The sequence below is a fragment of the Triturus cristatus genome, chromosome 1_2 (assembly GCF_964204655.1).
Source record: "Triturus cristatus chromosome 1_2, aTriCri1.1, whole genome shotgun sequence".
Classification (NCBI taxonomy): Eukaryota; Metazoa; Chordata; class Amphibia; order Caudata; family Salamandridae; genus Triturus; species Triturus cristatus.
This window is the reverse complement of record NC_140580.1, coordinates 759,403,704-759,419,418: the sequence shown is the minus strand read 5'-3', so window position 1 is coordinate 759,419,418 and position 15,715 is coordinate 759,403,704. Positions and strand designations below refer to the sequence as shown.

The following is a 15,715-nucleotide window of genomic DNA, read 5'->3' as shown; positions in this document are numbered from 1 at the left end:
AGTAGCTTTATCAGGGCTCGGTTGAAAAATGTAAAGCGGGCCCCCATAAAGAACAGGCACCTGTTATACCCTCCAGAAAAAGATCAAACACAGCAGCTCGGGCATCTGGAATCATCTAATGGTATAGATGTATGTAGCTGCCTCATTATTAATAAACAGCATAGGCTTCCTTTAAAATATATACATTTTGTAGCAAGAAGAGTCCAATCATCTTATGGTCCCGAATAATCACCAGACACGTAAACCTTCCACATTCTCCCAAATGTTTTTTTATCTTCATCGCATTCAATGGGTGCACCCTCCCAAATCCTTGGATATCTCCCTCCATGAAGATGGAAAAGGTTGATAGGTTAGCCCTTCTCCGTCCATTGCACGAGTGAGCCATCCTCGCCTGTAATGAAGAAAGTCAAGCCAGGAGGATGTGCAAAGTCACTCCACTTTGTGGGAATATCTGATTGAATTCAAGGTCAAGTGAATAATAAACTGAACCAATACTAGATGTATGAGTGGGATTTGTGCGACTTTAAGGTCAACGATAGACCACATTACACAAAGAAACAGGACCAAAGCTGTAAGAGGGCGTGATGCACATCCATCCTCTCCTACGGAAACACACAATGTCTGGGCACATCAAACCACTCCTACAAGTAAGCTCACCAATAACCCAATCGTCCCTTCCATCTGCTTTCCGATTTCACAGAAGTCTTCATAAGATAGACACAGATTGGTGCTGTGATCCAGAAATATTTAGCCCACGCCATGCAGTGGTAGGGTTTAATACATCTTTGCTTTCCAAAAACAACACTCGTATGAGGAAAGGCCATCTGTGGGCAGAGCTGATCACCGTTCAGGGAGGAGTGAAGCTTCTGATGGGCTCAGCCGTTTAAGTCCGTCATTCTGGCATAACATGTGGGTACATCTGGAAGAATATTAGTGTACAGAGAAGCTGGGAGATTTCACAATGGGCCAATGCCTTTTCAAAGACAAGTAACCGATGCGGAAAAGTCATTCATATGGCTTACTCAACACTGTCCAACATTTGGAAGTCTTCCAGAGGCAGCAAGTTGTTGAGGCAATCTTGTTCTCGGTAGGCCAGTCGCCCTCTCAATAAACCTTTTGTGGTAGTAGTACCGGGGAGACCCATATTTATGCTTATTTTGTATAAATATATTATTTACACCATCTCTGACGTCATTGTGTGCAATCTATGCATTGCTTCGCTGTTGAGGCATGAGTCCCTAAATCCACTAGTAATGGTAGGTTTTCTTTAAATATTTTCTGGCTGAAATTTAACTAAGAAAACCCTCAAATTTCAGACAAAACACACTACTAGCAGCAGCCGGTGATGGTTGTCACTTCCTGCCGAGCTGCTTCCAATCCCAATGTGTGGAGAACTTCAGCAAGTACTCTTTCTAATAACAATGCGTGGGATGGAGGGAGGCTTAAGTAACTCCTTCCTTTGCCGTTCACAGAGCAGAACATAATCACAGCACGTTTTCTCCCAGGAACTATGAGATTCCTTCCCTGTGTGCGTGAATGCAAACAGGAACCTAAGATGGTGACACACTCCTTGCCATGCAGACACGTCTTCTGAAGATGAACACCCTGTGTGGCACCTCGTCACGGATACTGTTTGCTTTCCTGGTTTACGTGGTACAATCTAATGCTATCTAAGTGGTAGTCTTGTTTTGCTTTCAACTAATTTGTTTAACGCATATGATAACTATTTGTAGTTGAAAACTACAGGGCTGGAAACAGTGTCTATGAGGACGTGGAGTGAGGTGGACATCAAGTGACCAGGCCTCTTTACCCCAGGCCTGCCCCAGCTGTCCGGGCCAGTGTTGCTTCTACTAAGAGGGTACAAGGCTGTAAACCTTTCACCTACACCTCTAACCTACAGCGCTTCCTATCATCTCTCACCTACAACGCCCTGTTCTTCCTAAAGCTTGTCTTTTGATGCTGGGATTGCCATAGAAGTTGGCTTCATACCAGGTGGGATTCAAGAAGTCATAGCTTCAACTCGACAAAGGTTGCGGGTTTACATCTACTGAAATATTTCAAAAGCATTCAAAATGACCAAGAAGCAAAACAAATTCTACATCCCTTTTTACCGCCATTATTCCCTGTTAAAAGACTTGGAACTAAAAATATGCGTTGTTTGTCAAGTTAACCCGAATGTCGGTCAAATATGGAGACACTTTAGGAAAAAATTAAGAGTTTTGCTCCGTTTGTAAAACATATGCAATGACACCTAGGGTACTTTAAGGAGCGAGTAGGGGAAGTTGATATCACAGCAGTATGTCTTTGAGGGCTTCCGCAGCAATAGGTTCAAAATAATCTCAATGAGAGGAATGCTCAGACTTCCCCAGCTACCACGCCTTAAATCCCCAGGCCATATTTGCATGCACTTTTGGGCAACTAAGCATTTTTTGTAGTTAACTGTGTGCAGTGTGTAATGGTAATGAACGTTTCATTGTGTTGATGGTGACTCTATGCAGGTCTTTACAGCACCAAAGTTATCATTAGAAAACCCTTCTGGTGAAGAAAGAAAAAGTTCTGAAAGCCATTGATGGTGTTGAACATAAGGCTACGTAGTCCTTCATAGTGCGATGGGTGACTATATGCAGTCATCCAAGATGCTGTTGGGAGCCATTCATGGTGTTGAAGGTAACTGTACGCAGTCCTTCATGGTGCAGAGGGAACCTGTAAACAGTGCTCATGGTGCAGATGGCACCTCTACGGAGTCCTTCGTGGTGCTGAAGGCAACTCCGCGCAGTCCTTCATGGTGCTACTTGGTCCTCGATCGCAGTGGAAGTCACAGCACAGAAGATCTATTCAACCACTACAGGATAAAGGAGACAAACACTTGGCAGACTCTTGTCGTGGTGAACTGGACCCTAAAAACAGTAATAGAGAAAGAACAGGATGCACAGCACGACAGTCACCAGCGCCACACACCTGGAAAGGAAGAAGACAGAAATGTCATTCAACAGGAGCATCTCGTCATAGCCGTAACATACATTAAAACATTAATGTTTCTTGTCTAGAGGCTTGAAGCTTGGAGAAGGTTAAGAGATGAAGGCCTCACTCGTGCGTATCTGGTTCACTTTCAGGAGGTACATAGAGCTCCCTCTCATGCTGTCATCGAGGAGCCTGGTGAATCAACTCAATACTAGCAGCGCCCGCCAAGGCCTACCTGAGTAAGCTCTTCCCCCTCATATCAATGCTGTATCCACTCAGTTTAAACAACTAAAGGTTGAGACGCGGTAAGGCAACCTGGCAGATATTCAAATCGATTGGTTTTAGACAAAAGTACATTCCCTGTAGACTCTAAAGAAGTGTGTCCGTGGCAAAGTACCTGGGAACATGATGTTTGACCAAGAAAAATTATCCCCAAGTTTTTCTCTCTGATTTCCAGTGAACAGTAGTCTCTTAGAAGAAGGAATCTCTAACCATTTTGGAGGCTAGTGAATGGTGGACTGCTACATTGCACATTTCAACCCAGAACAATATCATGTGACTGGAACCTGATGCTTAACTATAGGGATACTGAATGGTGAAGGCTATGGACATTTGGTTAAATAGTGAATATTGTTTAGAAAAATGACAATTTTATTTTCTAAATACAATGAATAATATCTGAGAATAAACTTATAGTGTATCCTTAAAGTAACATAGTGGGCCTACAGTGCATTGGTACCACACACCATCAATTGAAGGTAGTATTAATTTTAATGTATCATATAGCCGTTAGAATTATCATTAGATAGTTATTAAGGTTGTTTATAAAACTGCAAAAAGTCTCGAATTCCATTTCAATACTCTGAATCCTTCTTTGGGACATAACCATGTCTCACAGTTCCATAACACACACATCCTCTTACAGGTACAGTAGGGAAATACTACTGTGTATCTAAGAACTAATCTTAGATGTCTTTATTAGGAATCACTTGTACATGATAAAACAAGAAATGACAATCTCTGGATATTTTACAGGTTCAGCAAGAGCGAGTTGCACTTACATCTGTGAAACATCCTTATATCGCTAGTAAAATACACCATATAATACAAATCTGCATTGCATTTTGGAAAATAAAATATAAATGTACGTATCCTGTAGAGATTTCTGCAGAGAGGTCTTGGGAAGAAAAAGTTATAGTCTGGATCTCATTCAAATTCAACAAGGAAAGGAGCAAAATACATTCACTCCCAACCTGGACCAGATTTATGTCAACCCTTGCTTGGTTTGATTTAAATGTATTCCAGTCGTTTATGAAATATTCACAATACAATGTCTTAATCGGGAACCGGTTCACAAACGGATGTTTGAACCAGAACACTAACCTGTTGTAATGATGACACTACAAGGTTTGTAGTGGAAGCAGTGGGTTTATTCAATGAGATACATCTCTTCATGAAGGGGCCCAGGAGCAACTGACAAAAGAATGTAGAGGGAGAATGCCATGCTCCAGTGAACTCATTATATTCTAAGCCTAGAGCTTAGACATTGCACATTACCACACATCTCCCTTTTTTAAAAACAAGAAATAATACAGAATAAATAACAAAGGTACAACCTAAAAGAAATTAGAAAGGGATTCTAATTCATCCCTCGTAAAATTTCAACTCACACAACATCATAAAATTACAACTGACACAACACCTTACCACCCCATTCTTTAAAACATTAATGAGGAACAAAATCATTGAATTGTTTTGGTCTTATGGAGGTGCGACCACTTCTTCTAGGTGACAACAAATCACTTCTTGAATATTTTTAAATTTTTCAGGGACCGAAAAATTGTGAGGAACCAAAGCCACAAGAGTGATGCCCCATAAGTTCCCATCAGAGAGTTTCACAGAAGTCTTTCTTATTTCACAAACCTGAACAGGTTCTTTGAATTTTGACAAACCTTTTCTAAGTTAAACTGGATTCTTGACACGTACTCAGTCACCTATTTTTAATCTACTACATCTCATGGAACCAGCATTGTTTTTAACATTTTTTTTTTTGATTGATCAAATTGGAACTGGATTCAGCAGATTTCCCCACCAACTGTCAACATCCCCAACTTTTGGTAACATTTTAGAAACCCGAAAAGGACAAAGTTCAGTAACAGCTTCTCTACCTCAATTCAAATAGATTTTTCAACATTCATATTACTTTTGATGGAAGCTTGAATTGCCCTTAGTAAATCTGGAAATGTGCCAAAATTCATGTGTAGATGCATGGGTACACCCACACTCCAAACCCATGAAAAGCCTTCCCAAAGCAGAGTAAAGCAGGGCAGCTCACTCGCTTAGTAAATATCACTTAGGCGTTAAGGGCAATGCAAAGGCTTAGTAAATCTGGGTCTAAGTACTTTCTAATTCTGTACAACCTAATGTTTCTACTGGTGCATGCTAGATATCCCTTGTTCTGATTGGCTGGTAGGGAGAAAATGGTGAACATGATAGATTTTCATCCATTTTTCCTATAACTCACTAATTCTCTTGAGTCTTCCTCACAAAAGAATATATCCCTGACAAGGCTTGACCAGCAGCCGTGTTTCTCTGGGTCGCTTCAGTGGGGGCGGTCAGTCATGTGTAGGCTTTCAATGGGTTTCGGGGGCCCAGAGACAAAAGATGGTTTGGGGTAACTGTACTCTGGTTATAGATATCACTCCTAGACTGAATGGGAACATATCATAACCATACATTTTCAACCCAGCCCATGGTTTCATCATTGGTTGCCAGACCACGCTCGCACTGGATAGCTGGCAGGAACAATATGTTACACATGGCATTTGTCAATTGCCATCATTTTTAGCAAAAACATGCTATTTCCCTAAAGTCTGCCTCAGACGGGAGCACATCGTTGCCAAGGCTTCACTCAAATGTTTGTTCTCTGACGTTTCCTGTGTATGACTCACAGACGTGTGGGTTTTCTCAATGGGTTTGAGGTGCCCATGTACAATAAGTTGTGTTCAGTGCATTCTGGGAATATGAAAAAAATAAAGTGAAATGCTGGTTTTGGTATCTGATGCCTGGTCTCATGTTTCATTGTTAGAACTACATAAACCTATCAAAACGTCATATTTTCTGCATCTACTCATATCGTTCACCAGCAACTTTTGCCCAAAACATGGTAATTTCTTCCAGTCTTATTCGCGCAGCAACATATTCTTGCCAAACCTTAAACCTCATCTCTGTTCCACTGCATCTCCTGAGAATAGGGACATCAGACTTGCGCTGGTTTTCATTGGGTTTGAGCGGGGATCCAACCAATAGACAAATAGACACCAATGAATGTTTTCATGGGCAGTGCTTTGAGTCTGCGAATAACTGCAGTATTTAGGACTGGGCAGAGTCAGCACGCACGGGTATTTACCAACCATTTCTAAATACTAGAGGGCCAATACATTCCGATGCGATGCAATATTTCAATCCTAGCATGGTGTACTACCCTGAACAGCCTTCAAATGTCAAAGCCTGGATAATAAAACACGCAACGTCTTACTTTTCACATAACGAGAGGCTCCAGAACTTCCAGCAAATACAAAATGTCCAATATTCCCACACCTCTATTGTCTCACAAGTGTGGGTGGCCATATTGCACATGGCACAAACAGGCCAAAGCTTTGACCATGTAGAGACTACATTAACACTACTTTCATTTCACATAGGCATCGTTTTTTGCTTGTTCGTCTCTGTTATGATAGGCTCACCCACATATTTGAGTTTCTGTTTCAGTGGTAGAAGTGTGGAGACACTGGGTGGTAACAGTTTTGCTGCTCCCCACAAATTCCAAAACTTTCAATTATAGAAATGGTAGAAAACTCAGTTTTTTTAAACCAAAGTTTGACATATAAACACCCCCTGTATTTAGTTTTCAAAAGGATAGGTTTCTTTTTGTACTTGTTGACCCACTGTCCAAACACCACAGCTACCTAAAAATCAACCTAATTCCAAGCTTCTTTCTGGCACTTTTTGTTATCATGTTCATGGGGCCTTTTCTGTCATGGGCGATAGGCCCACCCACAATTGTAGGCTGCTATTTTAAATCAGAGGAGTGTGGCATTGCAGGATGGTAGAGCATTTACTATTATCCATTGGATATTTGCATATATTTGGCTTCCTGTTGTTAAGTCAGACTCCACAAAAAGTATTTTTGAAAAAGAATTCCTCAGAATCACCTGGCATAACAGGTAATCCACAATTCGGAGTGATACAAATGACCCCTATATGTAAACTCAGACTGTTACGTTCAAAAACAAATTCATAGCTTTCATTCACTCCCAGTTTCTATTAATTGCATTATTCATTATCAAGTGATGCACGGTCAGAACACAGTGAACTAACATTGCAAACCGCAGCTCTGAGTGCCAAAAACTTATGAACAAACTTTAAGCACTGTACATCTCTGGGACCAGAAGAGTCTGACAGACATAAAATTATTATTATTTTTAAGAACCTGCAAAAAGTTACTATTGAAAACATTTCTCTTTTTCCCAGCTTGTTTTTATTCATTTTGGATTTCAACAATTAGTTTATTTGGAAAATTCTTGACCAATCTACACAAATGATTGCTTGTTGAATGGTGTCTGCTTTTCAGCAAACTATAGCTGTCTGTGATCCCCAGGGATTCAACATCGGTTCCCCACACATTTGTAAGTGGGTATAAAGCATAAAAATAAGAAATGTCTGCTTTCTTAGGCTAAGAAAAAATCCAAACAGATTCTGGTTCCTTGCTGAGTCAAAGGCACACAGCCCCTCCCTCTCACAATACTTCACACTGTTGGCTGTTGTTTGGATTTTTTTCTTATTCCAAGAAAACAATTAAATAGCTTGTTTGGCTTCTTGAAGGTGTGCATTATTGTCAGGCACATGCAGACTTTCTTCCACCATCACCGTCTCTATAGGAAGTTTGTCCCCCATAAGTGATGGGGAGAAAACTGGGCACTGAGCCTATTGACAAAGGGTCAATACGTTTCAATGGCCCCATGCATAAGGAACCCCAGTGGCCTCATTCTTCAAACATCATCAAAGGCCCCAGAAAGTAATGAGCATCTATGGCCAACGGCAGTAATGAACATCAATGGTCCCAGGAAGCAATGAACATCAATGGCCCAGAAAAAAATAAGTGGTCCCAGGCATCACTGAATGTCAATGGCCAAAGGCAATACTAAACCTTAATTGACTCAAAAAGTTATGAACATCAATGGTTTCTGGCATAAAGGGTTTCGGAAAATGTAAAAAAATATATCTTTCCTTTGTTTCTTTACTTTCTCTACAAGTGTTTGCTACCATCTGAAGAAATTAGAGACAATGAAACTATGTTTAAAGTACCAAACTATGGCAACTGAAGAACCACACTTGGTATTTATGAATTGCATTTGGAATGTTAAAGTAATCCAGCATTCTCAACAGTGGTAGGTATTTAAAAAAAATCTCGATCAGAGATTTAAACATAAAATAAAAATAATGTTTTTGCTTATTTACTTCTAACGGTCTTTGTGGAGACCTATTAGGACTCAAGGAACTTCTAAACTGCCTTGATTAAAGAACAATGACTTGCCGAAGAGGAACACTAAGGTCCACACATACTGCAGATCAAGGGCCTTGAAACAATGGCAGACATGGCAATGGAAGTTTGTTCTACAGACAAATAGAATTAATAATTGTGCTGACAACTCCTTCGCTCGCCTCCAATGCTCACCTGTAAGTGGTGTTCCCTCGTCTTTGTTGTTTTACACTTATCTCGGTCCCTTGGTCTTGCGTAATGGTCAGAAGGGTATGTTCTCCTGACCCTGTGCGGGACACCCCACAGATGTTGCAGTGTTTTAACTGCCTAGCCAACCATCCCTTGCATGCTTTTACATGGTAAAGAAGACCGGAGCAGGTAACAGCTGCCTTTATGTCATGTTGACATTCAGGGCACTGACAGTCAGCTGCTCCAGTCCTCTATCACTCACAAAAGAATGTGGGAAAAGTAGGGCTGGGGTAGCTACTGACAGTAAGCACCGTCTCATGTTTGGAAAGCTGTCAGCAATTGCTGCATTGTCCTGTTTCAGGACACCATCCATTGCTATTGGATCATGTGGAGGTACCTTGTAGGGCAACTATGAAGAAGAGAGGGCACAGAGAAATCCCACCTCATCCCTTAGGCAAAGCTGCGCGGATCTGTATTTTGGGTTAGCAGCCGGTGAGCAAACTCAGTCCAACAGTTGGACAAGGCCATGAGTAATTGAAGTAAGGGGATGCAGGGCCCACCTGTCTGTCTTGAGACCCTATCATTATTTTGTTTCTGCTCATAGTTAATTTTGGGCGATAACCCATGTCTCCTTTGTCTGATTGGAACCTTCATTTGTTTCTGCCTTAGAAGCTTCATTTTGCTGATGTTAAAATCCCAGGATCCCTGGTTGACTGAGGTAGGTACCTTAGGCCAAACAGGGAACCCCGAGCCCCAACGTCAGGGAAAGGAAGGTCGCTTCTAGAGATAGCCCCACTCCACCCCCTTGGTAGCTTGGCACCTTGGCACGAGCAGCTAGGCTTATCTTCAAGGCCAATGTGTAAAGTATTTGCAATTACGCTCACAGCAACCCAATGATGACACCACAAATAGACTCCACACGAGTTTCATAGAAAAATAAGTATATGTTTAAAAGATATACGATGCGACCACACATTATTAAACCCACATTTGTGTTGGCGTAATGCTCCCCCTGGCCTATTATTATTGAGCTAAACTAAACAATCCTATGTAATCCTAATGTCGTAATATGCAGTTCGTTATGCAACAATCAGGTACTTCACAACATAAGAATAATGCAGATCGTAATACGGCTATCTGGCGATTTGTACTGTCACTGTAATGCAGTGTGTAATGCAACAACGTTGTAAACTGTTATGCCCCCGTAATGCAATGCGTACGGTCCCCTTCAGATACTCTGTTAGGAAAAAGTAATGCAACGTGTAATGCAGTTATGAGGCAGTTCGTTATGCAAAACGAATGCAATGGGCAATACGATAAACAACTTACAGTTCGTGATGCAGGACTAAGACAAGGCGTAACACATCTATCAGGCAGTTCGCTATGCAAACCTAGTGCAATGCGTAACACACCTATCAGGCAGTTCGTTATGCAAAACGAATGCAATGGGCAATACGACAAACAGGCAGTTCTTTGTGCAGAAATAAGGCAATACGTCATACAATCATCAGATACTCCGTTATGCAGAAATAATGCAATACGTAATTTACTCCAGCACCATTCACGGTGCCTCCGGCAGTCTCTCCGCCACTCGCGCTGGCTTGCGGTTAGTCTCCGGCCACAGTTGGCCCCCCACACGGGTAAGATATAACCCAGTAAATGCAGCTTCGCACTCCGGCCCCGGTGATGCTACTCCCTTGGCACACGGGCCGCGCTCTGAGCCGAAGCAGAGGCTCGTGCTGCAGGACGGAAAAAGAGGCAGAGAGCGTCTCCCTCCGAGCACGCGCCCCAGGAGTCGACACACGTTACCTGGGTGGTGCGAACCCACTCCCCTCTCCTCGTCCAGCACTTGGGCCTCCGATGCAATCTCTCTGAATTTCCAGGCAATTGGAAGATCCCAGGCTGCACAATACACCCGCACTCAGAGTCAATGAGAGTCAATGAGACTCACTGGACTCCGGTGCACGATAACCAGACAACTCCTTACTAGGGTCTCAGGCTGCACATGACACATGCATGCAGTGTCGCTGAGACACACTCGATCTTCTGGTGGCCACGATCATAGGGCACAACTTGCACAGGTCTCCGGCGTTAAAAAGCACACGCACTCCGCGTCGCGGAGACACACTTTATCTTCGGGTGCCCCCGATCACAGGGAACCTCTGGCGAGAGTCTCAGGCTGCAAACAGCACACGCACACAGCGTCTCTGAGACACACTTGCCCTTCTGGTGTGCACGATTACGGGCTTATCCATGCTAAAAGTCTCAGGCTGCACCAAGCACACGCACACTGCGTCGCTGAGACTTACTTGGCTTCCCGGTGCACACGTTCACAGGACGATCCTCTAGAAGGGCTCAGGCTGCACCAAACACACGCACACTGCATCGCTGCGTCTCATTTGGAACTCCAGGTGCCCAAGATCACAAGGCACAACTTAAGAAGGTCTCAGGCTAGACAGAGCACACGCACACAGCGTCTCTGAGAGTCTTCTTTTGAAACCTTTGTGTTCCTGTGTTTCCGAACAGGGAGCCAGCTCACCTCGGGCCCTTGAGGATAAGTTACTTCAGGACACAGCACAGCACAGCAAAGTCCTTTCAAGCAGGGGAACACAGCACACAGCAAAGTCCCTACAGCCTTTCCTTGGTTAAAACAGCAAACTGCAGACCAGTCCCCAGACACACAGCAAGAGACCGTCCTTCCCTTCAGTCTATTCAGTTGTTTCTTCCTTGGCAAAGGTTCCTCTTGAACCACAAAGTAGCTCCAGTCTTGTTCAATCTTGAACAAACCATTATCCAAAGCTCAGGGGCTTCAGCTCGCATAGTTATACCCCTCAATGGCTTTGAAGTCTTTGTGTTACAGGGGGCACTGACCCCTGCTCAAACCAGTTCTGGGTGCCTCCCTGCCAGTGACACATTTTTCCTTTGATTAGTGGGGTCTGGATTCTCAATCACTCAGCAGGAGATGGGACAATTGTTTTATAGCACCAGCTCAGGCCTCTTCACCTCTAGGGCTACTCCTCCCCTATACTCCAGATGCAGGCCAGCCTCTGCTGTTCCACCTCCTCCCCTGGGTCAAGACATTCCCCAGATCCTATCGCTTTCAAATCCAGCCAGTCAATCCACAACCAGGCAGGGACACACAGAAATGTATAAAGCACACAAACTCAGCCACTTCTGAAAGAGTGGCGTTAAACACATAATGTAAAAACCATCTTCATAAAAAGATGTGTTATTGCAGGGTGAGTTCAGACATACTAAACTTCACCTTTCATCTTAAGCCTTTGGGAAGATAGGCTGGAAAACATATTACACAGCCTTCCCATTCTATTCTAATGGGCAGATGGTCTTTCAACAGTGAAACCGAAATGGAGATGATTTCACTGCCAGGACATGGTACACACCTTGGTACATGTCCCACCTTTCACATGCACTGCACCCTGTCCAGGGGGTACCCTAGACCGACCATAGGGGTGCCTGATGTGTATGGGAAGGGAAGGGCAGGGTCTGGTAAGTGCATGCACTTACCAGAACAACATGGCAGTTTAGGAAATTGCGCCCAGGCCCTGCAATGGCAGGCCTGAGTGCCCTTTTCAAGCCTACTTGAGTGGGTGGCACAATAAGTGCTGCAGGCCCAGAAGTAGCATTTGCATTACTAGCCCTGGCACACATAGTGCATTTTACTAGGGACTTCACTAGTAATACAACATACCAATTATGGACGACCAATTACCATTACACTGTACACAGGGAGCCCTTGCACTTTGACACTGTTTAGCAGTGGCAAAGTGTCCAAAGCCTCTAAGTTGGCAACCCTATATCCATCACAGTACCAACAATAGAGGCGGTAGAGGCAAAAAGTCTGGGGTAATCCTGCCAAGAAATGCCAGGTCTAACAGCTGACATTTGCTGCTTTTACTTCCTCCCCGACTTCACTTCTGAAACCTTAGTTTAGCATCAGGGAGTTTCCATTCAGAGGAACCTTTATGATTTTGTTATCTGCCTAAAATAATCCTTTAATAACTTGCCTGCGTATTTGCTGTGCTGACTTGCTTGAATAATATCGATTTTTACTGTAAACAGATGGTTATCGATTTAATATTATTGTGACTGATTTGAATTTGTAATTTGCGAATCTGCTCATAAACCTTCATGGTTTGCAAACTACCACTCTCTGTCATTCTAATGAGGCAAAATGTGCTTCACTGTTACTGATGTGCTGTTGAACTGCTGATGTTAAGCCTCATTTTGAGTCAAAGATCCATCCACTTGAGTACAGCTGATTTTCAAAATGTGCACCAATCCTTTACCTGGTTCAACCCACATCCTTTTGCTCTCTAGCACCAGCTACTTGAAAAAGGAGAGTTTGAATATTACACCCTTCCCTTGAGAAAACTCAGGCACTGTTGACCACACCCCTTGACAGACCCTGCCAGAGGTGTGAGGGCAAAGACTGTTACATGTTTTGTTTCTCTGGAGTGAGGTGCATATCTTGGCAGCCTACTGCCTGCCCATTTACACATTATGCAGAATTGCTTGTGCTGATTGTGCTTTTGTTTATTCATCCACATGCCTGCACACATTGTGAGGGTTTTTCCCTCTTACATGGGGCATTTTCACCGCATATATAGAAATCCCTCCACCATTTAGACCAGTTATCATGGTTTTAAAAGTTACACCGCGGTAGGATATACAATGCGGACACTAGAGGGTAAAGGTGGGTTCACTACTGTAAAAGTAACAGAGAGAGAGAGACATCTAAGCAGGATATTCAGCTGTCAGTTGGAGGATCTAGAACATAGGATCCTGATCACTTTCTGGGCTCCTAAACAGTCACAAAAAAGAGGTCTTTTCCACTAAGTTTAAAAACTCTTGTTTTCCTTGGCACCCAGATATACCATAATAGTACAAACATGCTGTTTCAATTACTCAGCGTTTCAGGTTCTCGGAAAAGCAACGATGAAAGATTAACTTTTTGAATTTCCTCCACAACAGGCTGTAACAAGTATGCAACAAAATACAAAAATGTAATAAACCAGGAAGGTGAAAGAAATATGTTGTAATGATGACAGCTGAAATTAAAATTGACAATCCTTCCAGTATTAATTATGGCTGTAATATATAATAGATCAGTGTTGAAAATTTAACTTTACAATAGATTGTGGAAGAAAGGCTACCTTTGGTCAAGTTCTTTGTAATATGCGGCCATAAGTCAGCAAGGTCATGTGGCTGTGTGTGGTATTGCCTGGGCAAGGTGCTGTGTCTGTCTGGTCAACCTCACTCCACCTCTTAACAAGCATTTGCAATGCAATAGGTCTCACATTTGCAAGAGTTTAAGCTATTGGAATTGTAAATGACAATGAATGTTTTAAAATCAGTTTTGATAATAAACACATAAATAAAAGGCATTGTCATTTACAATGCCAAAAGGTGAAACTCGTGCAAATGTGAGACCTATTTTATTTCAAAGAAGCGGCCACCATTGTACTGGGCTGCTTGGAAAGTGAATGCGCACATGGCACGCTGAATGTTGCAGGAAAGCATATCGTGCCTGCAGTAGGAGAAACTCATTAAAGAAAATAGTGCTCACAGACTAAATAAGACATACCGTGTAACAACAGTAGTAAAAGGGGCAGTCCTCATGGAAGGTGACAAATGAAGACAAGGCAATACTAAGGAGAAACTAACAAGCCCATTAACGAATCAGAAGCCAGCATTTACAAAGGACAATGACACAAGCCAATGAAAAATATGGGTGTAGAGTGGGTGGGGCTTCAACTCCATACTGAAATACAGCATGCCTCGCAGAGCAGCGCATGCACTGCCCAGGCTCGACCTACAAACACAACTTGCCATAAAAATGAGGGATCTGGTCTTAACTATGGGTTTGTTAGTATAAAATTATCAGCCCATGAGCAGACCAATTGGCATCGACAATGCAGGATGTCCAACTATCAGATGATGAACAGGAACGTTAGATATTGTTCATCTCCACACTCAGGGAAAACTTGCATAACATGAGGCACAAAAAAGGAATAAACACAATGACATAATGTTCATTTAATGTTAAGTTAATTTAATGCGGCTAAAAGTGAGGAAAGCAAGATGGTTGTCCTTTGTAAAAATGATCAGTTGTATATTTCCAGCCAAATAGATTTAGTTCTGTTCAAGAACATTAGTAACATTAGGTCAATCAGTGAGGGTATTTGCATTTTTTAAATACCCACTGTTATTAAGCAGTTTAATGTTTATATCTATAAATACCATACCTATTCCACTGCTACATTTTGCCTTTTTCTAAAAATTAGTTGGATTAGAATGATGGACCAACACGCCTTCCATATTCTGTGAATTTTAATTAAGATGTTTTTGTGCTTTTTGCTGTAAAAGTTCTATACTATAATTCCTAATGCATCATAAAAAATACCATAGTCCACTCCATTTAAACCTTTTACTCTATTATTCAATATGCATTCAACCTTTAACACTTTATGGCAGGGGTGGGCGTTATGGTTCACTAGTGAGTTACCAGTGTTTTAGATTGTGTGTTCTAGCCACAATTGTCCGCACATCAACATTAACTAAACCTTAACTAAGGTTTACCACAATAACATACATAGTATAGAGGTGGTAATAGCAATTGTTATGGTTCGATCATTTTAACTGCAGGAAAAGAATATTTTGCTTTGCTCATAAATAAATGCCATTATTCTTCCATTCTTGAAAATGTTGCTCATATTGACAAAGGGAGTGAAAGTGGTAAGGGGATGTCCCAAAACAGGATTTTACATCTTTAAATCCGAGAAGGGGTTTAGGGAGAAGCTACAATAGGAATTGATGGATGGAAGAACATCAAATTGGGTATACATACAGAAGCCACATTTCCAAATGTATTGTAGGTGCATTAACCAGTTTTCTGTGTTTTTTTTTATTTTAACAACTTGTAAAGTGCACAAATGCCCGTAGGTGTCTCGGCGCTAAAAGAGTCTAAAGTCGTTGGATGTCCTAACAGTGGCAACCGCCTGT

The 15,715-nt window shown here is 42.2% G+C and overlaps 1 protein-coding gene across 1 annotated transcript in view; it reads right to left on the bottom strand.

The window, feature by feature from the left end:
• Positions 1-760: 760 nt before the first annotated feature.
• LOC146867970 (uncharacterized) overlaps positions 761-15,715 on the bottom strand; it is a 157,634-nt gene continuing 142,679 nt past the window's right edge. Inside the window, exon 3 of the mRNA XM_085608718.1 lies at positions 761-2,958. Within this exon, the coding sequence (XP_085464844.1) occupies positions 2,898-2,958 (61 nt within the window). The 3' untranslated portion in view covers positions 761-2,897. The remainder of the gene's footprint in view (positions 2,959-15,715) is intronic.